We start from the raw sequence: 26,492 nt of genomic DNA, 5'->3' as shown, positions 1-26,492 counted from the left end.
TGGTATATTAAGAGCACCTTTGGTAAGCTAGAATATATTTTGTAATAAAATAGGTATTTGTCCCATAAATTGAAAGATAACTATTCATTTGTAAAATAATTGTAATAGTTATTTCTTAATGCACATAATAACTCTAAAAATTACAACATCTGAAAACATAAACACTCTTTAACTATGTACATAATAATTATAAAAAATCCTCAAAACATAGTATCTCTCTCATGACAAATTATTATTATTTTTTAAAAACAATCTTTCACACTCTTGGATACTCAAATAGTTTTGATAAATTCAATAGTTATAATAATTTGAAAGGGGGAAGATTTGAACCATGGACGTTTTTTGTTAAAAATACTAGAAGGTGCTCATTAAACTACAAAACTCTTGGCTATACGTAAATAGTTATCATAATCCATCTCTAGTATACTCACGCTATCCATCTCCATCATAATTATGATTTATCCATATATCTACCCCCCAATCCATCTCTAAAGCTCCATCAGCAACCACAATTTTAACAACTATTTGAAACATCAACATTTTTTTTACCATTTGAAACCCTCCATTTTAGTTTCCAAATCACACACATCCACACACACATGCTCACTTACCAAAAGAGTTAATCTCCATTTCTCATACCGTCATATTGTTCCTCTCCATCATAATTATGATTTAAACAATGACATCAGCGGCTCTGCCCCTTAGACTGCCGCCATGTTATCCATCTCTCTAAACCTCCATCATCAATCACAATCTCAACGACTATCTAAAACATCAACCTTTCCTAATTTTGTTTTTATGCAATTGGGATACAAAAAATTTTTATTTGTCTTTTTTTTTCTTTTTCTTTTTTTCTTTTTTTTCTTTTTTTTTAAAAATAAAGTTGATATACGTATTGGTTTAAAAAATGGACAAAGTGGTAAAGATTAAAATTATTCAATTTTTAAGATAATTGAACCATACAACAAGAATAAATATAATTGCATAAGCAAGAATTTTAGAAATACAATTTATGAAATACGGATTTGATTTTTTATTTCAAGTTTACAATCAAATGTACGATTAGAAAAAGTTATTTCATTACAATTTTTTTATTTGTTTGTTTATTTATGGGTTTATTACATATTTAGTCCCTAACCTTTACGCTATATGTCGATTTGGTCTCTGGCCTTTAAAATGTGTCAATTTGGTCCCTAACCTTTTGTTATTGTGTCAAAATGATTTTTATTGTTAAGTGGTGGATGGAAAATGATGACATGTCTAACAGCTAAAATAAAATATTATGATTTTTGCCGCATAGACTACCATGTCAGCATAACCTTAAATAATCATTGAAAGATAAAATAAAAACAATTCCCAAATAAGTGAGTAAAAGTAACACAGAACGTGAAGCGAAATTTGGGATAAAAAACTCAAAATCCCTAACCCACAATTGTAGAACAATTTGTTTGCTTTACGTTTTGGTCCAAAGATTAGATAACGGTTAGGCTCGACGGTATAATCTCTCTCCCAGGCTTTTATCTCTTCAGTTTGAGTTGGTATTCTGATTTTTGGTATAACTTTTTCAATTTTCTCAATCAAATGTTTTAATTTCCACTAATTCCTTTTTCTTCCTGTTAGGTTTAGAGATTATATAAATTTGGGCTGAACATGTCCCTGAATCGTTATAATTTCTTTTACAGTCTCCTTTTTCTTGCCATTGACACAGAACGACTTGGTATATTGTAAGCTATCATTGTTCTTATTATGTGATTCTTATAAATCTTAGTGCTAAAAATGGTTAAGCAATGTATAGGATGTAATTTGTGGTATAAACAAACTTCATTAACCCTTCACTGGTAGAACTTAACACGAGTAAAGATTAATGGTTGTTTATCATTAATCTTTACTTCTTGTGCGCCATGATTTATTCTTCATAATGCGTGAAACCAATAAATCTGCAAAATTAATACTATAGATTTGCCTAGAAATTTAAAACTAATCCAAAAAACAATAGCAAATTTTGCTTCACGTTCTGTGTTACTTTTCTCACTCTGGGAATTGTTTTTCTTTTATCATTCAATGATTATTTAAGGTTATGCTGACATGGCAGTATATGTGGCAAACATATTAATATTTTATTTTGGTTGTTAGACACATCAATATTTTTCATCCATCATTTAATAGCAAGGACCATTTTGACATAATATCAAAAGGTTAGGGACCAAATTAACACATTTGAAATGTTAGGAACCAAATCGACGTATAGTGTAAAGGTTAGGGACTAAATATGTAGTTTACCCTTTATTTATTTATTGCTAAATAATTAAGGAGAATGATAGGATTAGGAAAACATTTCTCACTTAATTTGGAGAGAAATTATTCAAATTCCTCATATATCTTTTTATTGGATGTGAACTTTGAAAATATAACTGTTAGATTGTAAATTTTCTTGTAAAATTTCAAGAAGATCAAAGATCAATAACTATGTCATCAATCAAATATTTAAATTTTAAATTTTTTTGATCTAAAATCATGCATTAAAATTAAGTATATATTGATCGAATAGTAAATAACATCTAATTTGAACGAAATTTTACATGCATGTTAAGAACATAAAGAACATGTCATCTAATGGTTAGATTTTCAAAATTTCACATCCAATAAAAAAGATATATGGAGAGTTTGAAGAATTTTCCTCTAAACTAATTTGGAGAGAAACCTTGTCCGATAGAAGTAGATGTAGTCTAAAAGATACCTAAGTTACCTCGAGAGTTTTGGGATGGGCTTGAGACTTACACAATTACACCTATAAAACCTTAATCTACTCCTCTCATTCTCCTTAATTACTTAGCAAAAGAAAATAAAAACATTTTATAGAAAGTTTAATAGTGACTTTATAAATCTCTAAACAACCTCTTTTTATGTTTATTTATTATTATTATTTTTTATAATCTCCTTTAAATCTAGTAATACATATTTTCATTCCTAACATATTTTTATTTAAAGACAAAATTTATGTACTGTACCTTAGATGTTGTTCCTTAAATTCCCCTCTTAAAATTCAACTATGTAACTATTTAATTAAAAAAAATACACTTTCATCTCTTGAGAAAAAAGTTATATGACAATATTTTAAGAAAAAACTTAAAAAATAATACCTAAATATTATCCCTATATTTTATCCTTTATGCTATATATCAAAACTTGTCCCAAGGTGGACCAAGGTAAGTCCTTTCATATTAAACGTCATCTTTACATGTTAGTATGAAATGTTTGATACTTTTAACGTGTGCAGACTTAGAGTCTCCCCACATGATGAGGTACTTCTGATTAAATTTATGTTACGCTACTGAAAGCTGCAAAATACAAGGAGCCTATTTATTATAACAGCCAGAATATCTGTAAAACGTGGGCCATCCAGAAGTTCTGACCGAGTTATTGTGGGGTCCACCTTGTTGTAGACACTAAAATGCCATGTGATGAGAAGAGACCACCAGCTGGCTATGTCTACTGTGTGGGTCTCTCTCTCTCTCGCTTTACTTCTCTTCCTCTAGCAGCTACCTTCCCCTCCTTTCACTTTACAATGCTACGCGATAGACATTCCCAAGTGCAAGGTAATGTGCCCCCAACCCAATTCCCTTTCCCACCACATCTACAACCATCTTTCAGACAATAATTTCTATATACTAAAATCTATTTAAAGGTGGTAATAAACACTTTTGATAACTAATATTTCTTAATCTAACGAGATTTCTAGATTTCAAATTTATTATTCTCATGCCTATTTTTTTATTCAATAAACAAAGAATACAATATTGGTCATTTTTTTTTTCAATTATCAATATAATCTATTGTGATTGATGCATCGGAACAACCGTGATGAACTTTGATAAAAGTAATATTACTAGGCAATTACAACAAATCTGCAAACTATTATGAGAAAAAATTGTGTTTTCATTATTTGATAATTCAATAGTTGAAAAATAGAAGATTTGTATCTGGACATTTCTACTAGAAACACCACCTATCGTCAATTGAACAGCCATACATTTGACAAAAAAAATCATGCATTTGACATTTACTTGGAAGAATCACAGGAATTAATCATGACAGTGTATCTTGCTCGTGCCGTGAACATCTCCGTAATCCTATTCGATTCCTCATCACGTGCCTTATGTGCTGTGCTGCTAATCCTTCTTTATTTTATTTTATAAACTAATGAGCAGCATTAAACCAAAAAAAGAGAGAAATGAAGAGGAAAGCGAAAGGGGTAAGATGGTAAAAACGGCGGGAAGGAGGGGTCAAGTGGGAAAGGCAAGAGAGAGAGAGAGAGAGCCGTTGTGAAAGGGAGGACAATTTCGGAAAGAGGTGTCATAAAAGTGTCACAAACGCAATCGTCAGGGCTGGTGTGTAGTGAAGCTTAAGGAAAATGATAGTGGTTGTTGTCTTTGCGGTTACCTCCTAATTACCCCAACTACCCCTCTCTCTTTCTCTCTTAACTATTTTTTTTACTTTCTTTCTCTACTCCTACTTCTACTACTAGCTTTGTAATGTAACAAACTCTCTCTCTCTCTCTCACTCTCTCTCGTACACACAGTTGTCTCTTTCTCTTTCTCTCCTTCTCTTCCTTTATTATATTTCTTTACTTCTTTTCTTTCTTTCGCTCACTAGTTGCTGCATCGCTTTCTGTTCTTTCTGAGAATTCTCTCTGAATTCTCAGACAATGAGAACGGTTTTCCACGGGAATTAAAATTCCTTCAGCAACTTTATTTAATTTTACTTCTTTTTCTCTCTCACTCATTTTTCCAAATTCTCTCTGAAATTTCTTTTTCTCTCTCTCTCTCTCTCGCTTAGCTTCCTATGGAAGCTGGAGGAGAAGATTGTTGCGTGAAAGTCGCGGTTCACATCAGACCGCTCATCGGCGATGAGAAACTCCAAGGCTGTAAAGACTGTGTCACTGTTGTGTCTAACAAACCACAGGTACACAGAGACACACACTCTCACACATTCAGTGTGTTTTTCTCAGTTTAACTTGAAACGGTTACGAATTCAGTGCTTGTCAATGAATTTTGGTTATTTAGCAGAGAATTCAGGAGGAGTAAATCTAGGGAGATCTGGATCCATATATAGTAGACTTTGCATGCGTTTCTTTGATTTGAAGTCTTTGTTCTCTATAATCCGATTTTGGATCGGAGCTAAGAAGTTAATTGAGTGGTACTTTACCATTGCAATTTGTTTGGATTTTGATTTTCTGAAAGCTTTTGACTAGTATCATGTTCTAGTGGCAATTTGGTAAATCAAGGTAGTGTCATGCGCACACTTTTTTTTTTTTTTTGGTTGCATTTTTGGCTTATTCTGGCTTAAGAGTTTGAGGTTGTAACTGGTAATGAATTTCTGTGAGGAACATTGAGAGTACAAGGAAAGTTAATTCTTTGATTTTATGGGGGGCTACATAGATTCTGCTCTGTTTGCTAGCTATGTCACTTGTGTATATTGCATTTAATAATTTCTCAATTTGGATAAAATTTGCAAATCTTTTCTTCTCTATTAACTCTGTAGTATAAGACAAGGCGAATGAGCTCTAGCTCAAATAGCATCTTCTTTCCTTGTTGGGTGATGTTGTAGGTTCAAGACTTACTGGGTGCGTGTTTGACTTAGTTAAAAAAAAAAAATGCAAATCATATATTACGGATATGTATGTGAAGAAAACTCCCATTGTTGAGGGGCCGTGATTGGTAGGCAGCCTTACCCTCTTTTTTTATTTTTATTTTTTTAAGAGGCTTGTTGCAAGAGTTGAACCTGCAACATATCGCATTTGGTGGAAGGCACCGTCACACCAAACCTAACCTCTAAATCGAATACTATGAATATCTAAGCTTATTATTTTTAAAAATAAATAAATAAAATGAACAGCAAAAACATACTATCTTGTTTCTTGTTCCGTTTGGAAATTTCTATTTGTTTGACATGCATTCTTTTGTATGATAAGTACGGACTTGATTGGTTGGATAAACAAAAGAAGTTTAACTGTTGGTAAATGGAAATTGCAAGGAAGATAATTGATAATTATGTATTATGTTTTATCTACATGACTACCTGAGACATACATGGCTAATATAGGATTTGGTACATCTATGGTAAGATTGCACTTTTCATAAATGTATTTTGAAGCAGGATTAAATGCCGGTTGTGGATGTGGTGCAGGTACAGATTGGTACACATTCCTTTACCTTTGATCATGTCTATGGAAGCACGGGTTCTCCCTCATCTGCCATGTTTGAGGAATGTATTGCTCCACTAGTTGATGGTCTATTCCAAGGATATAATGCTACGGTTCTTGCTTATGGTCAGGTAAAACTTGCTCAAGCAACACTTACATGCTTTTCCATCCCCTTTACTTTGCAGTTGACATTTTCAATCTGTTGCAGACGGGTTCTGGTAAAACATATACCATGGGCACAGGCTTCAGAGATGGTTGCCAAACAGGAATAATCCCTCAAGTTATGAATGTTCTGTTCAGCAAGATTGAAACTCTAAAGCATCAAACTGAATTTCAATTGCATGTTTCCTTTATTGAGGTCTGTTGAAGTACTTGTTTCCTTGCTTGTCTCAATTAATTTGAAATTCCATACGTTATGATCAGTGACATTTCCTCTCTCTCTCTCTCTCTCTATATATATATATATATTTTTTTTTTCAATAAATATTTATATTAAAAATCATGTTAGTATGAGTCATGTAGTATATATATATGTGTGGCTTGAACAATAAGTTATTTCATCAAGGGTTAGGATGTATCAATCACATCATATATAGCACATGAATTTCTGGGTATTTTCTGCAGATTTATTTGTCCACTACTTGTGTTGTACTAGAAAACTATATGATATTAAAATAACAATAAAAGATTTCACATTATTGGGCTTAAATTATGTAATGCACCAATGATATTCCACCTCTTTTTTTTTTTCCAATTAGATAGGTTTTAAGGTCTCTTCTCTAATTTTCTATTCCCTTACGTCTTATAGTGCAACTTTCTCAAACAAGTTTCAAAGAACCTTATCAATTTTTTTAAAAAAAATGCTATGAAATGGCCTATCATTTTCCTGAATGTAACTTCTGAAGCTATTCTGCCTTCTTAAAGCAAGCATCTGACTAAAAGATTTCAATGTGAAAAGATTCTAAAAGAAGAAGTACGAGACTTGCTGGATTCCACTTCTTTGAGCAAACCAGAGACTGCAAATGGGCATGCAGGGAAAGTACCTGTTCCTGGGAAACCACCCATACAAATTCGTGAATCATCAAATGGTGTGATTACACTGGCAGGTTCTACTGAACTCAGTGTAAGTACATTAAAGGAAATGGCTACTTGCCTCGAACAAGGATCATTGAGCAGGGCAACTGGGAGTACAAATATGAACAACCAGTCAAGGTTAGTTTAGCATCTCCCTCTTTCTAAATTGTGTTTTCATGAGTTCATCTGTATTTGAGGAGGAAACAGAAAACCGGTATGACCTTAAATGTTCATCAGTAAAACCTGTTACATGGCAAGTTTCTCTGGACATCTTAATATAATAAAACATCAATTACAAAATATAGTTGGAGAAAGAAAATGCCTAGTTTCACTCAATGAAGTCTTATTCACAGGAGTCAGGAATTTAGGTATACTATACACATATTGGGACATATCTAGATCTTTTTCCTCTTATATTTTACCCTTTTGGCCAACTATTCAATATTTCAATTCAGCCTACCAACCTGGATTTTAGGGTGGCATTGCATGTAAAACTCTTTTTGTTCAATCTGCAGTCTACACTATTGGTTTAGTGACCTTTTTTCATTATTTGGTTGTCTTTAAAGCCGTTCTCATGCCATCTTCACCATCACATTAGAGCAAATGCGCAAGTTCAATCCAGCTATCTCTAGTGATAGCAGTCTTGATGAGACTCTGAATGAAGAATATCTATGTGCCAAATTGCATTTAGTAGATCTTGCTGGATCAGAGCGAGCTAAAAGAACTGGTTCTGATGGTCTACGTTTTAAGGAAGGTATGTGGCAATGTACTTGACATGTTTAATTGAAATGTGCCTTCTGGTCATCACAAAATCACATCAATACTTCCATCTTTCAAACAGGTGTTCACATTAACAAGGGCCTTCTTGCACTTGGTAATGTTATCAGTGCACTTGGTGATGAGAAAAAGCGCAAAGAAGGTGTTCATGTTCCATACAGGGACAGTAAGCTTACTCGGCTTTTGCAGGTTCGATATGTTTAAATGTGCAACTGTCATGTTGTAAAGGGAAAACTTTCATTTATTATAATAAAGGACATTAAAGATGTGAAGAATTGGACTTTGATGCCTTTGTTTTGCTAGATGAATCTCATAGCAACTCCTTAGTCTGATTGCTAGTCATTAATTTCGAAGAGAGCATGTGAGATCCATTGATTAATTGTGCTATTAGTTATCACCTTTGAAAATAAAATGTATGAATATGTATCTGAGAGAATGTGCAGCGTATTAGATCATTTCTGGTTTTATTATGCTTTGATTTTATACACGTTCTTTGTTTATTTCTTTTTATTTAATTTTTAAACTTAGCTAATGCATTTTGACAGGATTCACTTGGTGGTAACAGCAGAACTGTTATGATAGGTAAGTTGCTTATTGTTCATTTATTTGATTTCTCATGGGCAATATCCCATGTTGCTTTTGGCAATGATGGTGACCTTATTCTCTTTCATAGCAGTTGCCTGAATGTGATTTTGTTTTATATGTATAAAAATAAAATGAAAGTATAAGGGTACAATATAAACATGATAAAATAATTTCTTTTTATTTTTGTTTCTTATGAAAGTTTCCCCTCAATAAAATCTGTATATTGGTGCAATAATTGGTCTTTGTATATCAGCATATTATATTAACCCTCTCATCCTATTCCCAAAGTGTGTCGTCCAAAACCTCACAGACATGTCATGTTTCCAAGTAGCTAGAAATAAAGATTTATCCTTCACATCTCTGGCATTGCTCATGCCCAAACAATCAATGGCACTTCAGTTTAAAAATCTAGTGTGTGCACTCAGGCATCACTTTTGTTATGTCCAGAAAATGCTTTTCAGCATCTCTTAGATGGTTCTCAGGTTTTCAGCATCATTAATAAGATACTACAAAATAACTACTGTCTGTATGTTGCATTTTTGTGTGTTCTAGTTTTCTTATATCTCTTATATTTCCCTTCACTTTCCTTCCAAAACAGTATCTCTGGGTATCATGTTTTCCTCATATCATCAAAATTTCATCCTTTTTCAGCCTGCATTAGTCCTGCTGATATTAATGCTGAAGAAACCCTTAACACTTTAAAGTATGCAAATCGTGCTCGCAACATCCAAAATAAGCCTGTTGTAAGTCTTTCAGATTGATTCTTTCTTTCTTTGTTCTTTCTGTTTTTCCCCCTCTTTATGAAATTTAGATACATATTTGTTACCATTGCATAAGTGCAATCATTTCTCTTCTGTGTTTTATCATCGAGCAGATCAATAGAGATCCTATGTCCAATGAGATGCTAAAAATGCGTCAACAACTAGAGTATTTGCAGGCTGAGCTTTGTGCTCGTACAGGAGGATCTTCTTCTGATGAAGTACAGGTACTTTGCATCTTATATTTTGATTAATTGTTTATTACTACAATTCAATGACCACGTTTTTCAAATATATTCTCAAAGATAGTCGATAATTAATGGAAATTAGTTCATAAAACTAATCATGAGGTTTTTAAAAAGAAATGTTACTTGGCTTAGTTTGACTTATATTTGTGATCTCTTGTTGATCCTAGAATGAACTTTACTATTCTTTCTTCCATCTGCTCTCGGAGATAATGTATATTTCACTAAAGTAAAGTTACGTTATTGTGTAGGTTCTCAAGGAAAGGATTACTTGGCTTGAAGCTGCTAATGAGGATCTCTGTCGGGAACTTCACGAATGCCGCAGCAGATGCACAGTTGGAGAACAATATGAAACAGATGTTCAAGTACGTTCTAGATACTTCTATTAAATTTTTTTGTGACTTCTAGTCTTTCTCTACTGTCATTTATGTCTCTGAGATGTGACTATAATAATAATAATAATAATACTATTATTATTATTAACACTGCACCCTAAGGTTTTGGTTATGAAGCTTTATATATCATCTGGATACATATGTGAACCTAAAACTTCATCTTCCAGGATGGTAATACTTGCCCTCTAAAAAGTGATGGTCTTAAAAGGGGCTTGCATAGCATGGAGTCATCTGATTATCAAATGGGTGAAACACTAACAGGTATGAGTCTTCTCAAGTGTGAGATCTTTTATCAGCTCAAATTAAGTTTAAACTTCATTTCTGGTTTGTTGTATTTGTTTTACTAGCTATTTTATCATCGATCTCTTCCCCTCTCCATCTTGTTCTCTCTTTCTTCTTTTTTGACATAGTTTAAGTTTGCTCAGTTGGAACCATTTCATCTAGGCTAAGTTGCCAATTATCAGGTGATTCAAGGGAAATTGATGAAGAAGTAGCAAAAGAATGGGAGCACACACTTCTGCAAAATACTATGGACAAAGAATTACATGAATTAAATAAACGTTTAGAACAGAAAGAGGTATGCATTTTGTTGTTATAGTTACATGTTCAGCATTAAAGTGTCCCCTGATTCTCCCCTATGGATTCGTCTTTTATGCATAAGTGTAAAAGATAGGAGAAAAACATGATTGTAGTATTCGTCTCTATTTTTTACTGGAAAATTTTATGCAGTGAAAAAGCATATATGAAATTTCTCCCTTATATTGATTGGCATTCTCTTTTTATTAGATGAGATAAACACACACACACACACTTACTACTACGAATCTGTGTCTATATTGCTTTATTTAAGCATGCAGATGGAACAGATTTCATATGACATGTTCTTGTAGTTTATGTGTCTCTTTGGGATCTATGTCTGTGCAGTCAGAGATGAAACTTTTTGGAGAGTTTGACACTGTGGCCCTCAAGCAGCACTTTGGAAAGAAAATCATGGAACTTGAGGATGAAAAGAAAACAGTGCAGGTTAAATAGAACTTTTTAGAATATGCTTGGTTTTTTGAGAAAACCAATATCTACTTGTTCACATGCTATATTACTGCAGAAAGAGAGGGATCGTTTGTTGGCTGAAGTTGAAAATCTTGCTGCTAATTCAGATGGACAAACACAGAAATTGCAAGATATCCATGCCCATAAATTAAAATCACTTGAGTCTCAGGTGAAGATCGATCTCTCACTAATGCCATTTCTTTTAGAAGGTACTCCTCATAACTAAAATTGTAAATGTCTTTTTACAAATCATAAACACCAGATTCTGGATCTCAAGAAGAAACAGGAGAGCCAGGTCCAGCTTTTAAAGCAAAAGCAAAAAAGCGATGAAGCGGCAAAGCGATTGCAAGATGAAATTCAGTCCATAAAGGCACAAAAGGTTGAATCTCATTTTGGTCTTGATTAACTTTACATTCTTTATCCTATTATTTCTACTATATTGGGCTACTTTTTTAACTTCTAGGTTCAATTACAACAAAGGATAAAACAAGAGGCAGAACAATTTCGGCAGTGGAAGGCTTCTCGAGAAAAGGAGCTGCTGCAGGTACTTCTTCTTACCTTTTAAAAACAAATGTGTTTAATTTATCAAAGAGACACGTTAGTCCACCAACTCTTATGCCATTTCCAGAAAATTCTTTTTGGAGCCAGAGGTGTGGTCTATGAAGCTTTATTGTTGCTTTCAAGGAAGTAAAATTGAGCGTGTGGTATTTGAACTCATATGTGACAGAACTTGCAATTTTATTTGTGTTTTATGTCATAATTGAAATACAATTTATAACACACATGACAGTTTTTGCTACTGAATTGGTAGATGTGGCAGATTAAAAGTGTTATTCTCATACTATTAAAGTCTACCAGCTAGTTATGAGCATAAGTTCTCATTCTAGATTCAGCTATTATAAACTTCATGTTCATGCAGCCTTGTTATTAGCCTGCAAATAAATACACTCATGATGATTAAGTGTGGATGGTCTCAGTTAAATGCTGCTAGAATTGAATTATAGAGTTACACCTCATCGTTGTTGGAAAATTTTATTTCTCTTATCGATGGCACATAATGATGACAACAAACTTGAAGCACTCAATGCTGGCCTCCTTTGTGTGTGTGTGTTGCTTGGTGGGTGGGTAGCTTTTCATGAAAAACAGTGATGAAATGATAGTTCTTAATGTAAAGTAGATATATTTTGCTTACTTGTGGACTGTGGGAACCCTTAACAATTGAAAAGGGAAGAGTAAATCTTAGGTTGATGTGAGATGAGGGTTATTCTACTGTAAGACAAAAAAATTCTGTGGCAATATCAATAAATAGAACTATTGGTTTAAGCATCCCCTTTTTTTAAACTGCTACTGAAGATTTTTTGGAAAATCCCAAATGACACCTCTACCTCCCATGAGCATGGGTTGTGGACAAGGTCATGGGTTCACAACCCATGGAGCGTGTGAGTTGCTTGCCAACTAAAGAATGATCCCTATAGTAGAATAGCAGTTTATATGAATTTTTCTACAATGCCTTCTTTATGACATTCTTTTCCCCTTTATAGGTACAGGTTTCCATTTGAGTATGCTTTCAGATTGTAATGATATATAAATTTTATTGCATTGACTATGTTATTAATATTATATACATCCTTGTGCTTATGATACATTTGCAAATCAGTTACGTAAGGAGGGAAGGAGAAATGAGTATGAAAGGCATAAGCTTCAAGCTTTAAATCAGCGCCAGAAAATGGTGAGTATTTTGCTGTTGCTAGCTTGTTATTTATTTAATCATGCATCTCTAACAAAAAATCCCATTTAACATTTGGTAAAAAACTTCCATAAAATTGTGCTCCTATGGATGTCAATTAGTTCAAGTAGAGTCACTCACATAAGGGAAAAGGCAAATGTGAAACACCCACAAGTAGTTTTCCTATTGTGTCTGTAACATACATATGTAACAAAGTTAATTTCTTCTATTTCTATTTTTAAGGGTTGATCGAAACCTTATGCGTGCGTGTCTGTTCAGGTTCTTCAAAGAAAGACGGAAGAGGCTGCCATGGCCACCAAGAGGCTAAAAGAATTACTAGAAGCCCGAAAGTCTTCTGTCCGTGACAGCTCAGGTATGTTTTATTTTAATTGATGACAAATTTTATCTTTATATAGAGGCCCCTTATTTTAAAATTTTTGAAAAAATGTGTGACTTCTCTATGTAACATTAAAATGTCAGCTTTACCCTTTATCAGAGCATATGCATTCAATAGTTAAGAGTAAAGCCTTGAAGGGGTGGGGGGTGTCATACATTATGTAGAAAATGTGGGGTTTTTAAACCATGGACCTTCCCTTTTTTATTCCAATTTTCTAATTGTGTATCTTCTTCCAGTTATTGTCAATGGAAATGGAACAAATGGGCAGGTAATGATCTTTGTTATCTCTCTTCTTGGGATATGTATTTGAGGCTATCCTATGATATAAAACCATCCTAATATAAAGTTGCATCTTTAGAGCAATGAGAAAGCCTTGCAACGTTGGCTTGATCACGAGCTAGAAGTCATGGTGAAAGTGCAAGAAGTTCGTTATGAGTATGAGAAGCAAAGTCAAGTGTAAGAAGAATATATATTTTCAGTTAATAATTATATGTGATGTGTAGTGATGGCCTATATAATAATTATGCTGCAATCTCCAGGCGAGCTGCACTGGCAGAAGAGTTAGCCATGCTGAAGCAAGTGGATGAGTTTGCCTCAAAAGGTCTTAGTCCTCCAAGAGGAAAGAATGGAATTGCTAGGTAAATTTTGTGCTATAAGTTAGTTTAATTACTCCTGAATTTTTTTTCTTTGGTATAGTATGGAATTTAATAAACAAGATAGTATCAAATATATAGAATAGAAAATGCTTAAAATCTCTCTCTCTCTCTTCTGGTGTTTTTATTGCTCATTCTTTCTTGTTCAGAGCATCCTCCATGTCACCAAATGCAAGAATGGCCAGAATTTCTTCACTTGAGAACATGTTGAGTATATCCTCCAATTCACTTGTAGCTATGGCCTCGCAACTTTCAGAGGCAGAAGAGCGGGAGCGTGCCTTTACTAACCGTGGACGTTGGACTCAATTGCGCTCAATGGGAGATGCAAAGAATTTGCTTCAATATATGTTCAATTCTCTTGCAGACTTTAGGTACTTTCTTTAACCTAGTAATGTTCTCAATATTTTCAATTTATCATTACTCACTCTAATTGTATAATGAATGTAATAATAATATGGGTAATTTTTTTGAATAATGGTGTTTAGGCAGAATTTCATTTCCTTATCTAAATTTTAAGTATAAGTTTGCACGTTTCTACAGGTGCCAATTATGGGAGAAGGATATGGAAATCAAGGAAATAAAAGAACAACTTAAAGAACTAGTAGGACTATTGCGGCAGAGTGAGACACGAAGAAAGGAAGTTGAGAAGGAACTAAAATTGAGAGAGCAAGCTGTTGCAATTGCATTGACTACATCAGCTTCGGTGAGATTATCTGTTGTTGTGTCTAAGTTTTCTTCATGCATTAATGTAATGACTTTACAGCCTAATTGTTGCTTAGAACTGAAGTTTGAGAAATGAATGATTTTGAATTTGTAATATTGACACCCATATGCATCATCATAAATTGGTCAAGTAATCTTGGAGGACGTTGGTTAAGTGACTTTTAAGCAGCCTTTGGAGTTCTAAATTTAGCTTTACTACTAAAGTAATATATTATCAATTGACACCTAAGATTTCAGGTCCTTTCTACAGTTTATGAAGCTATTGTTGATGTTCTCATGGTTTCCTTAGCCTTTGCTGCCTACAGTTTATGAACCTAATCTTGAATGCTTTTTTTTATTGATATAATCATTTTTATTATCTCTTCAGGCTGGGCTTGAACAGGTGAACTCACAGAATTCCTTGAAACAATTTGCTGATGACATGAGTGGTCCCTTGTCGCCAATGTCTGTGCCAGCACAGAAACAGCTCAAATATACACCAGGCATTGCTAATGGCCCGGTCAGAGAATCAGCAGCATTTATAGATCAGACGAGAAAGGTTAATGTTCTGACCTTTTAATTGTAAATTGCAATCTGCTTTCCTTTTGGCTAAGAAAGTTGAATTTGTTGTTAGTACAGATGGTACCAATTGGGCAGTTGTCAATGAAAAAATTGGCAGTTGTGGGACAAGCTGGGAGGCTCTGGAGGTGGAAGAGAAGTCATCACCAATGGCTAGTACAGTTTAAATGGAAGTGGCAGAAGCCATGGAGACTTTCGGAATTGATTAGACACAGCGATGAAACAATCATAAGGTCAAGGCCTCGTCCCCAAGCTCTACAAGATACAATGTAATGCTCTAAGGTCACCGGCTTTTGGTTGCCAGTATTCATCTTTGACCTATAACTATGATCCAACACATAGCACGGGGATAGCATACAAATAAAGTGCAGGTAATCTTTCTCAAACTAGCACATCTTTGTGAAATATCTACAAATCCACATCTATAACATTTACCATTTTGGAAAAAATAAAAGTGATTAGAACAAATTATTCAAAAACACTAATACCTAAGTGTATAACACTTCTAGGTCCCAAAGACATAATTGTGTCATATTTTTTATAATAAAAAAAACACAATTATGTCCTTGGGACCTAGAAATCCTTGGGACGTGATTGTGTTATTACAATAGTTAATAGTAACAAGCATGGTAGCTATGGTAATGATCACATCACTGTAGTTTTAAAAAGTGCCAATAAATATTAGTCTTAGCTGTCGAATTGGAGAATGGAGACCAGCTTGTTCAATGAAATGGCCAACTGGGAATTTAATATGCTTCCAGGAAAGGTTAGGTAGATTTCCAAATTAACTGCTGGTCATCAAAATGTGTGGCCAGGTCAAGTTTGAAGGAAGGTTGAAAGATTGTTTATATTTTATTTTTTTGGATAAAGAAGTTGAAAGATGATGGCATCAATAAAGCTTACTATATTTTTTTTTGGTGTCTATGGGTGCAGTGTGCTGTAAGTGGTTGTCAAGGGATATCTGCTTATAGCAAGTCTTGGATGAGTTGATTTTGAAAAAAGCTAGCTTTGTAGTATTGAATTCTTTTGCGATGGGAGCATCTTGTAAAGCTGTGTTGATGCTACCAATAATACCCAGATAGTTAAAAAAGTAAAAAGACACCAAAAGCTGAGATGGTCCAAATGTTTGACGCATTGGTGAAAGGGCATTTCGCTCGAGGTGTCGCCAGTGTTTTGGTAAAAATTTCTCTACATAACAACCATACTTCAAGGAAGGAAAAATTCTTTGATCAAGTTATATAAATGTATATTAAGGCTTTTTTTTTCTTTTCTTTTTTCTTTTTTATTGTAATTTACTGGCTAATTTGTGTTAGTGCTTAACTGTTTAGTGTGTGTGTATGTAAGCACAATATTGATATTGTTGGAAAGAATTGAACTCCGTCGAATTTCTACTACATCACAGCAAAAGGAATTCTTTATACAGATTTTTTTCCCAGTTCTTGTCTAAAGTTTATAGTCAATTTTATTAAAAGTCATTGAAGCATCCACGCAATTTGTGCTAGAAAAAGAGGAAATTTGGATGAAATTATTATGCTTCTTTTGCCTTTTTGCTTAGGCTTTAAATTATTTAATTCGCTTTCTTTTCTTAATCAAATTTTGTGTGAATTTATCAGTTCCCTTCAGCTGTTGGGGGCCAAAAACCCAAACTCAAATCAAACCCATCCAGCAGTAAGACCAATCTCAAATGTTGTATTCCATTAGTTTATTGGCCAATGCACCTTCCACGTGTATAGTTTTCCAAGATCACATGATTAAATTTAATCCAAATATAAAATCCACAAACGAAACTGTATTTAATTTAATTGAAGAATTCAAGATACAACATTTAAAGAAACATGCATAAGTTTTGCCCTACCCACAGTCAACAGCACCGTCAAACTGAAGGCAAGATACACATGGGTTCAAAAGGCAAGATATGGGACCTGTTGCTATACACATTTTTATTCTACACACACTTTAATAATCTTTTTCTGGAAAACACATCAAATCTGTAGACCCTGCTTGCAAAATCCAGGTCCTTAGTTAATTGTCACTTCCTACCCGAAACAGATGTGCTACTCGGTTATTATAATTTCAGTTCTTCTCTGCATTAAATTGTATTGAGTTGTATAATCATTCTCCATCCTTCCAATTTGTGTAGACTGCAAAATTGAAAAGTTATTTCCTTTCTATTACAAAGTCCAAAAGACAAATGCACGTTGAAATTATTTAATTATCATTCGTTTTAATTTAGAGAGATACTCAAGGTATTATCCATTATGAAACTAATATGCCAAATTTTAAACACAAAACAGAATACAACTAAAAAACCCTTAAGTTTAAGGAAACAAAATTAACTCGGGTCAGACGTAGATTGGCCCTCGAGTTCAAAGGAATGAAGAAGACATATATGGTAGAATCGTAACCATAGAATATGGTCCAAATCATTGATACCAAAATTTACTTCTTAAGTTACCAATGTAGCACAGTTTTGATAACTTATCAAGTCGGTTTGAAACAAGGTTATTGATTTCATTCGATTTTGACCGAAAAAGATTTGTACTAGTAAGTTAACCGATATGAAACACCCCCCCTCCCTCCCCCCAATCCCCACATGCGGCATGCCTAAATTTCGATCTATTCCAACAATTCCAGTCATTTTCGAGAAAAGTTTGAGTAGTATTTAAGATTCTACTAGTGCGCATTTAAGGTCTACAACACTTTTGTTCCTTTTTTTCCCCCTCTTTCAAATCTAATCTCTCTCTCTCTTCTCTCTTACTAGAGACTTGTGAGGAAGACCCATCGCCATTGCCCTTCACCGTCGTCATGAGGAAGACCTAGCCTTCAAGACCCATTATGTTGTTGTGAGAAGTCTCTCTCTCTATTGCAACTTGGTTTCTGGTGATTTTAGGAGGTACATTTCATATCCTAGTTTTGATTGAGCTATTGAGATTTGAGTGTTGATTAATACGTTATTGATTTATGGTTTGGATTTTGGGTTTTGATTTTTGAGCTTGATTCTATTGAGATTTGAGTGTTGATTAATGCGTTATTGATTTATGGTTTGGATTTTGGGTTTTGATTTTTTGAGCTTGATTCGATTGTTTTGCTGGGGTTTGGTATTTCACTATTTGTGGTTTTTCTCAAAATTTGGCCGTTTGGGACTTTGAGTAATTGTGTTTGTGGATTGTTGACGTATAGTGTAATTTTGAATTTGTATTTGACTAATAGTTAACTAAATAGTCCATAGAATGTGATGAAATAAAGATTTTTTTTTAGTTAAAATTAATGATAACCTAAAACAACATGTTGAAATAAACTGGTATTGAAATATTCTATTCCAATAGGCAAATCAAAACAGTAACTAAAAAGAAATTAATAACTTAAATTTGAGAAACCTGTAGCAAAACTGACAGAATCCTTAACATTTTCCTTCAATTTACTGGCGGTAATTTAATTAGTAATTACAAACTTTTGGACTTTTGAAATCACTCAGCAGTGCACCAAACCATTCTAACAGCAGATGTACCAGCTTCTAGTTCCTAGAAAAATTGGGACTCTAAAAACTGATCTCCCGCCCACCACAGATGTTTCCCACCTCAATTCATGGAAATTAACTTGGATGGTACTTGGCTGGTACCATCCAAATAACATGAGTACAAGGGCCTCCAGATTTGAGAATTATAATTATCTAAGCTTGAATTGGTACGGTTCCTTTAGCAAAAAAAAAATAGTATGGTTCAGCAATGGGTTAATAATAACATGAGTTGAGATGAGTAGGAAGCAGAGACCAACTGCAGTGACAAGGATTTTGAGGAAATCTTGAAACAACATGGATCAATTTTTCTCCCAGGTGAAAAATATATATGATTCACTTAGTCAAGGCTAAAATTGTTGTACTAACTTGTTTTACTCAAATGCACAAATTAATAATCAGCTTACATATTAGCTAAGAGTCTTGTCAATCAATTGGTTGGTACCCCTTGTCTACACCATGTGGGGTGGGGAATCCCCCAGCCCCTTTACTAGGATGGAGAAGAGAATCATTTTTTTTTTTGGAGGAGAGGAGGGAGGAGGGGGGGGGGGGGAGGGGAACCAGATGTACAAGCGATAATGACACATTTGACAAATTTGCAATACTTAGTTTCAAGTAATTGTCATGTGTACTTGATCATTGGAATAACAAGTAAAATAATCACGACCAAAAAAGAGGAGAAAGTAGAACACTGCCAGCCCTTTATCTTAAATGTCAAAATACATATAGATACACTAGCCTCACATATCACCTTGGCCAAAATTATTTATAAAGGACAATTTAATGACTACAGAATTACAAGATTCTGGACAACTCTTACAGGGAAAGAAGTTTTAGCAATTCACTCATCAACTGATGTATGACTTCTAAATCCTAGATCAGGCATTGAATGTTCTGCATGTAAATGACCACTGCCTAGCATATGCGGCCATCAAAAGAGCAGAGATCAAAACCAAATACAACATTAAGTACAAGAGAAGTAGGACACCCATATGGCATTCAGAGCATCAAATCGAATAAGCACAAAATACCCATTCCACATACCAGGGCATCAGGTTTGGCAACACCAATAGGCATAGTGCTCGTCTTTGCGATGGTTACTGACAAGACCCCCACATTGTAAACAAATGAAGCTGCTCCCATCTGAGAATGCATCCAGAACCACTTGCATTCTGCCACTTTCTGCCAGAATAGAAGTCCCATGAGCATCTGGAGAAATTGATGGCCCACCCACATTGGTTGTAGTTACTGATGGTTCAATATTTAAAGGCTGGGCCTCAGCAATTGCACACTCGGCAAACAAACAAGCCAGTTGATCAGCGGCAGCATTTTCTTGCAGCCTATTTCTATAAAGTTCACGAGCACGATGCAGAGACTGAAATACAGCCTCATCACCCCCTTTGGTTCTCATTGCCATTATGACCTGTTCCAGAGACTAGATAAGTACTAAATACTGAAAATTATCTGAGGCCATTATTATGCCCGACATAAAAATACTTCTGTCTGCCTTTTATTGTATTAATTGCCATCATCAAATAATTTGACAGATAACACTAGGTATCAATTAAACAAGCAAAACAAATAAATAATAGCAACTGTACAAACTATCCAAGATAAGAACCATACAAGGCTATGAAAACAAGAGTCTCACCAACTTTCAAAAAGAATCAATATAGTATTGTGACAAAAAAAATGGATGCATTTATACAAAAATATATATTCCTTCTCCATATCATCCAGTTTTGTAATGCATGAAGTTTCTCACATACCCCAAACAAAGGTGAAAGAATTACTGTGCCACCTGATACACATGCACTGCACTTTAGACCTTTGCTGGCCACTGGCCCATAAGTGGTCAAGGTGAGAAATGAGTGAAGCATAACCAAGGATATGATAGATCTTGACAAACTCCAGAATATTATCTTTGATAAGAAACATAAACAAGTAAACAACACCCCCCAATCAAAAAAAAAAAAAAAAAAAAAAAAAAAAAAAAAAAAAAAAAAAAAAAAAACCCACATATTTTGACTTTGCCATTTTAAACAGTCTATTACAAGGTAATGTAACAAGAATGCTACTATCTTCTGTCACATCAAATGGCTCAGATGCAAGTTATCCGCGCTTAGTAATGTTTGGAGAGGCCTGAGTCAGAAAATTCAGTATCCCACCAAGCATTGAGATTGATGTCTGTCTTCTGCCATGAAGTGGATGTAAAACATGGTTATAATTTCTTCATAATCAATTCACAGAGCGGATGGAAAACTTGCTGACTAAGTAATTTGGAAGAAACAAGTTAATTAAAAACTGCTGATTAATTGATTTGTTAGGAGACAACTGACAGATCAAGACGAGATCAAGATATACTCTTATCAACGATTTGATGGTCTTAAATAAAATTGTGAATTTGTTTTTGATAAGTAATAAGATATATTGATATAAAGGGGACACCCTAGTGCACAGAGAGTGTACAAGGGAAAAGAAATCAAATACAAAAATTGCAAGAGTCTAGGAAATCAATAAAAGAGGGGAAAGATTTATCTTGCAAAGCAAACAACCAATCCCTTAAAGTTCTAAAAAAGAGAAGCTTGAGGTCAGGAATAGATTTCTCAGTATCTTCAAAACATCTACTATTCCTCTCCCTCCAAAGACACCACAATAAGCAATGAGGAATGATGGACCAAATATAACCATTTCGATGACGACCAAAGCTGCCTTGCCAACACCATAACAGCCCCAAAACAGAGTGCGGCATAACCCAAGAAACTCCAAAAAGGCCCAAAACCATAGATCCGAAGCAAAAGGACAATGAAGAAATAGATGGTCAACCGATTCACCATTTCTCTTACACATGTAGCACCAATCCAGAATCCACACCTTCCTTTTACGTAAATTATCAATCATCAAGCATTTCCCTAGAGCAGCAGTCCAAACAAAGAAAGCTACTCTAGAGGGGATCTTTAGCTTCCAAATACTTTTCCAAGGAAACCCAAAGGAAGAGGAGCCAGCTAAAATTCTATAATAATCACTAACCAAGAAACCCTTAACTTTGTTAGGAATCCAACACATTTTATCCTCACCTCGCCCCCTTATATGCAAACCATAAATAGTTGCCATGAAGTCGAACATAGCCTCTAGATCCCGAGCATGCACACTCCTGATGAATCTCACATCCCAAAAGAGGACACCATTAGCGGACAACATAAGCTCAGCCACACAGGCATCCTTATTCCTGCAAAATCTGAACAAGTCTGGATATCTAATAGCAAGAGAAGTCTCTCTACACCACCGGTCTTGCCAAAACTTCACTCTAGACCCATCACCAATATCATACAGAATATGGCGAGAGAAAGAAGGCCATCCCTGGCTGATATTTTTCCATAAACCAACACCATAAGGGCCAATCACAGCTCTAGAAAACCAGCCCCCCCCACATACATCCATACTTTGTCTCGATCATTTGCCTCCAAAGGGCATCTTCCTCAACCCCAAATCTCCAAAGCCACTTCCCAAGTAAAGCTCCATTGAAAAGTCTTATCTTCCTAATCCCTAAGCCACCCGAAGAAATAGGAGAACAAACAGTAGCCCATTTAACCAAATGAATTTTAGGATCATCTCCGAGACTGCCCCACAAGAAATTCCGCTGGAGCTTCTCAATACGGTTAGCCACACTAGCAGGAATAGGAAATAAAGAAAGAAAATAAGTGGGTAAATTAGATAGGGTGCTTTTGATAAGGGTGACTCTACCTCCCTTGGATAAGTATAAACGTTTCCAACCCGCCAATCTCCTCTCCATTTTCTCTAGAATAGGATTCCATATAGACTTATCCTTGAATTTAGCACCCAAAGGAAGACCTAGATATTTCATTGGGAGAGAGCCCTGCTTGCAGCCAAGAACAACCAAGAAAAGGTCAAAATTATTGACTACCCCAACCGGAACCAATTCTGACTTTCCCAGGTTGATCTTTAGGCCAGACACCGCCTCAAACCAAATAAGAATCATGCGAAGGATCAAAATCTGATCTAAATCAACCTTACAAAAAATTAGCGTGTCATCTGCAAAAAGGAGATGAGACACCGCCATGGATCTTCCCTCCAAGTTACCCACACTAAAACCCGACATGCGACCTTCAAGAACTGCTTTGTCCAACATTCGACCAAGAGCTTCCATCACCAAAACAAACAACAAAGGAGACAACAGATCACCTTGCCTCATAGATTTATGCAGAAAAAAAAATTTCTCCAAGATATTCATGGGACAAAGATGGTTGAAACCACATTTTAAAGAGAGGAAAGGGGAGGGGAAGTATGAAGAGTAAGATTGTAGCACCATCTTAGCATAGAAGCTCTTCGAGTTCTAAGATCTTTAGATGCCAAAATGAACTTGGCTGTTTTTAGACCTGAATGGTGGGGGACAAAGTGTTAACCCTCAAAGCTTTACCTTGGCAACCATCTAAGATTTCTGCAAACATCATGGAACCTATATCACCCCATAGTGTTGAACAAATTCATGCATCAAGGATGGATACAAACAAAATCAACCTACAATGATTTAACCTTTAACGTTCGCATTTATACGGTCCTTGACATGTAGTCATTGTAAGTGAATACAATAAAGGGCCTAACCACCAACATTGTAACCATAACCCTACCACTGCACAATTCACCATTGAGCACTGAATATTTACTGTACCACATAGGAAAATTATTGCCAAATTGCACATAAATTTGTTTTAGTACGACACTCCTTTCAACCATTTATATAAGTGTCTTCTGCTAATGCAGGTGCTTCTTCTAGATGCATCTATTTTTAGGGCAAAGTGTGTTGGTGTGTGTTCCAAACAATTGGTTCTCCTTGGCTTCCACGTGTGCTCCTACTTGCCTTTATATATTCATGTGGCCTTTGACTGGTACCTTTAGATATATGGCCTAGTATGGAGCTTGGGCTTTATATCACACATGCATGTCCTGGCCCACCCAGTCTCGTCTCATGCACATGAATCCAATTGAGCTTTGCTTTGGTCCACTTTATTTTCTTCCTTTTGAAAACCTTTTAGTTTGGGCCTATCATTCTTAGGTTTAACTAGCCAATTGTTACCATTGGAGGCCTTTGGCCCTGTTTAATATTTACTTGGTCAATTCAATAGCTTCTCTAACACACTTCCAAACACACCATCAAACAACTTTACTTTGCCTTTCTCTACACACACGTTCTGTTCTCCCCCAACAAATTCTTTCTCTCTCTCTTTCTTGTGGAAAGAAAAGGCTGTTATAAAAGGTTGATCTTGAATCTTTGTGTGTGAAAGTGCATCCAACACGAAGATAGACACTATAGTTTAATCCTAAAGGTTGTTTGGCTGAGAAAAATTGTTTCAAACTGAATTTTACTTCATAAAGTTGGTTGTTACCATGCGCGTCTGTGCATAACTAAAAAAAGCAATAAATGGGCGTACGCAGGGGTTTCCACTGGAGGCACGAATCAACCTTTAAAGACAATGCTTTTGCACGATTCTAGATTGTTCCAAAACTTTGACTTCGGTTTTTGTTCTTCTTGTTAATTTTTTTTAATTTAAATTCATTTCTTTGCTAAAGAATTTATGTGTTCTCAGAAAATATTTCAACAAATTGCACATTCCTCTTTAACTATGGTGCAGTTGCAAAATCCTCGTAAACCATACGACAAAGAAATTTCCCCCTTTAAATATTGATAATTAGGACTGCTCAGGGACCTGGTCCACCCGACCAGACCAATCTAATCTGAAGGAATTTGGGCATTTTCGACCAAGAAAGAATAACAAGTGTGAGGGTTTAATTTTCTTGGGTTGCAAGTCGGACCTCACTCAGCTAACCCGACTTGCCCAACACCCATTACCAATCCCCCTCCAATTTCTAATTTTCCCCTTCTTCCTTTCTCTCGTCCAAGACCTCTAGTCCTCCTCAACTCCTCACATTCACCATCAACAAACATAGGGAAGTCTATGGTTTCTGTTTTTTCAAGTTTTATAATTCGTTTATTCTATTATTGATTTGATAGATTTATGCAATTTTTGTAACTGATTGTCTACCACAGTATATTTCCTGTATACTTGGGTAGCTCATTTTTTCTAATTAATATAATCTTATTACTTATCCAAAAAAACTAAATAAATAATTTGTTTAACCACCACCTGTTTGGCTCCTGATCACATCAGAAACGAGTGCCGGACGGCGGTGACAGGGTTACCTGTCGACAATGGGTGAAAGAAAAGCTCGCCGAATAGTCAGGTCTAGTGGTCAGTTGACACCAACCCCAATCCTACTCAACCAATGAACACCCCTATAAAAAATTTTGATTTTTTATTGGAGTTGTTTTTCAGTTTTTTGTATTAAATTTCAAAAAAAAAAAAAAAATTACGGATACATTGGTCAATTTTAAAGTCTACGGATACATTGCAACTGCACCATAGCTAAGCAGGGAAATTGCAATTAACCCCAATTTTTATTACATACATCCAGATTTTGTTATGCTACACTCTAAACTTGGACCTTTCATGCTTCAATCGATTAATGGATTACAGAATTGACATTCTGAATCTCAATTGCTAGATACACCACACAGAAACCTAAATAAAACCTAAGTTGAAAGATATATTTAAACTACCAGTATAATCACAAACACAGTTAGTTCAAAAACAACTAATTAATCCAAAAAAATTAAAATAAAAACCTAAATCAATCAGAGAAGAAAAAAGAAACAGCAAACAACAATTTAAAGCAAGTTCTGCTCTATAAATCTGAAATAGCTATAAAAAAAAAAAAAAAAAAAAAAAATTATATTACCGCCTGGAGAGCCTGGGAAGGTTTTCCTTGATCGATGAGCTGGCGAGCCAATGTGAGAAAGTCTGTGACAGCGACGTCGTTTTGTGCAGTACTACTACCACTACTACTACTAGTGTTGTTGTTCTGCATGGTGGTGGCGCTACTCTCTTCTGTTTCCATCATCTCTGTGTCCTTGCGCTCCATTGCGCTAGGCATTGAAAGAGTGAGATTTTGGGAATTTTAATTATAAATATAGATAGATGGTAGACTAATTGACTATAGTCATTGATTATATAGTATGACTATCTGGATGATTCTAGGAATTTCTTTGCCCTTTACCTTTTCTGCTCTGTTTTCTCTTTTCTTTTTCTTTTCTTTTTTTTAATTCGTTCTTTCTTTCTTTCTTTCTGGCAATTTCCTCTTGCTTACCGATGAAACGTGGATTGTGCTGTTTGATTACGAGATTTCTAGTGGGCTTAAGGCTCAACCTATTACATCTTGATATCTGTTATAGAAGGCCACTTTTGGGCTTTTCGGGTTATTCTATTCTGTTCCCTTTTTAAGATGAGTTGGAGCAGGAATTAATATTGCCAATGGGCTTACAGACCAATGGCCCGTTTCCCTTCTTCTTCTTCTTCTTCTTTTCTCATTTATTTATTTATTTTTATGTATTGATTTACTCTATCATGGGTTTGGTTTTTCTCAATCACCATGAAAATTTAGCTTTCTTTTTTCACCAAAATAGAATTTTAAATAATAAGAGACGATATATAATTTAAATTTATATTTAATATATATTATATATATAAAAAAAAATTACCTTCTTCATTTTAAATGTAATGGATAGTGTTTTTTTTTTCTTCTTTGGCTCACAGCAAGTCACAATAGCGGATGGCTACAAACCAGTATTAACGGCATTAGTGACCTCTTGATAGTGTCATCAGAGGTTGGTTTTGGAGGTGGGGATGTATTAAGGGTTTTAAATTTTATTTTAGATAACTGAAATAAAAATGAATGTAGAATCTATAATTTATATAAAACCG

General features: G+C 34.9%; 2 protein-coding genes across 5 annotated transcripts; one reads left to right on the top strand and one right to left on the bottom strand.

The window, feature by feature from the left end:
* Positions 1–4,558: 4,558 nt before the first annotated feature.
* Positions 4,559–16,580, top strand: LOC115974146 (kinesin-like protein KIN-4A). Of its 3 annotated transcripts, none has more exons than XM_031094363.1 (26): positions 4,559–4,962; positions 6,187–6,333; positions 6,411–6,560; positions 7,161–7,414; positions 7,843–8,030; positions 8,118–8,242; positions 8,599–8,635; positions 9,290–9,381; positions 9,513–9,623; positions 9,893–10,006; positions 10,204–10,297; positions 10,462–10,613; positions 10,961–11,059; positions 11,139–11,252; positions 11,346–11,462; positions 11,547–11,627; positions 12,741–12,812; positions 13,089–13,182; positions 13,443–13,474; positions 13,565–13,662; positions 13,746–13,844; positions 14,009–14,230; positions 14,400–14,562; positions 14,950–15,120; positions 15,201–15,511; positions 16,074–16,580. In XM_031094363.1, the coding sequence occupies exons 1-25, from the start codon at positions 4,843–4,845 to the stop codon at positions 15,411–15,413; spliced, it is 3,159 nt and encodes a 1,052-aa protein (XP_030950223.1). In that variant the 5' UTR covers positions 4,559–4,842; the 3' UTR covers positions 15,414–15,511; positions 16,074–16,580. The 3 variants fall into 3 exon arrangements, with proteins under 3 accessions (XP_030950223.1, XP_030950224.1, XP_030950225.1); XM_031094364.1 differs by having other exon boundaries at positions 4,843–4,962; positions 10,501–10,613; positions 16,074–16,574; XM_031094365.1 differs by lacking the exons at positions 4,559–4,962; positions 6,187–6,333 and having other exon boundaries at positions 6,458–6,560; positions 7,127–7,414.
* A 2,683-nt stretch (positions 16,581–19,263) lies between these two features.
* Positions 19,264–25,826, bottom strand: LOC115974148. Of its 2 annotated transcripts, none has more exons than XM_031094366.1 (2): positions 25,471–25,826; positions 19,264–20,077 (listed from the first exon to the last, which is right to left on the bottom strand). In XM_031094366.1, the coding sequence occupies exons 1-2, from the start codon at positions 25,663–25,665 to the stop codon at positions 19,706–19,708; spliced, it is 567 nt and encodes a 188-aa protein (XP_030950226.1). In that variant the 5' UTR covers positions 25,666–25,826; the 3' UTR covers positions 19,264–19,705. The 2 variants fall into 2 exon arrangements, with proteins under 2 accessions (XP_030950226.1, XP_030950227.1); XM_031094367.1 differs by lacking the exon at positions 25,471–25,826 and adding an exon at positions 20,424–20,613.
* Positions 25,827–26,492: the final 666 nt, after the last annotated feature.

The sequence above is a fragment of the Quercus lobata genome, chromosome 2 (assembly GCF_001633185.2).
Source record: "Quercus lobata isolate SW786 chromosome 2, ValleyOak3.0 Primary Assembly, whole genome shotgun sequence".
NCBI classification, from domain to species: domain Eukaryota; kingdom Viridiplantae; phylum Streptophyta; class Magnoliopsida; order Fagales; family Fagaceae; genus Quercus; species Quercus lobata.
Note: the sequence above shows the minus strand (reverse complement) of the source record. Positions and strands in the feature narration are given on the sequence as shown.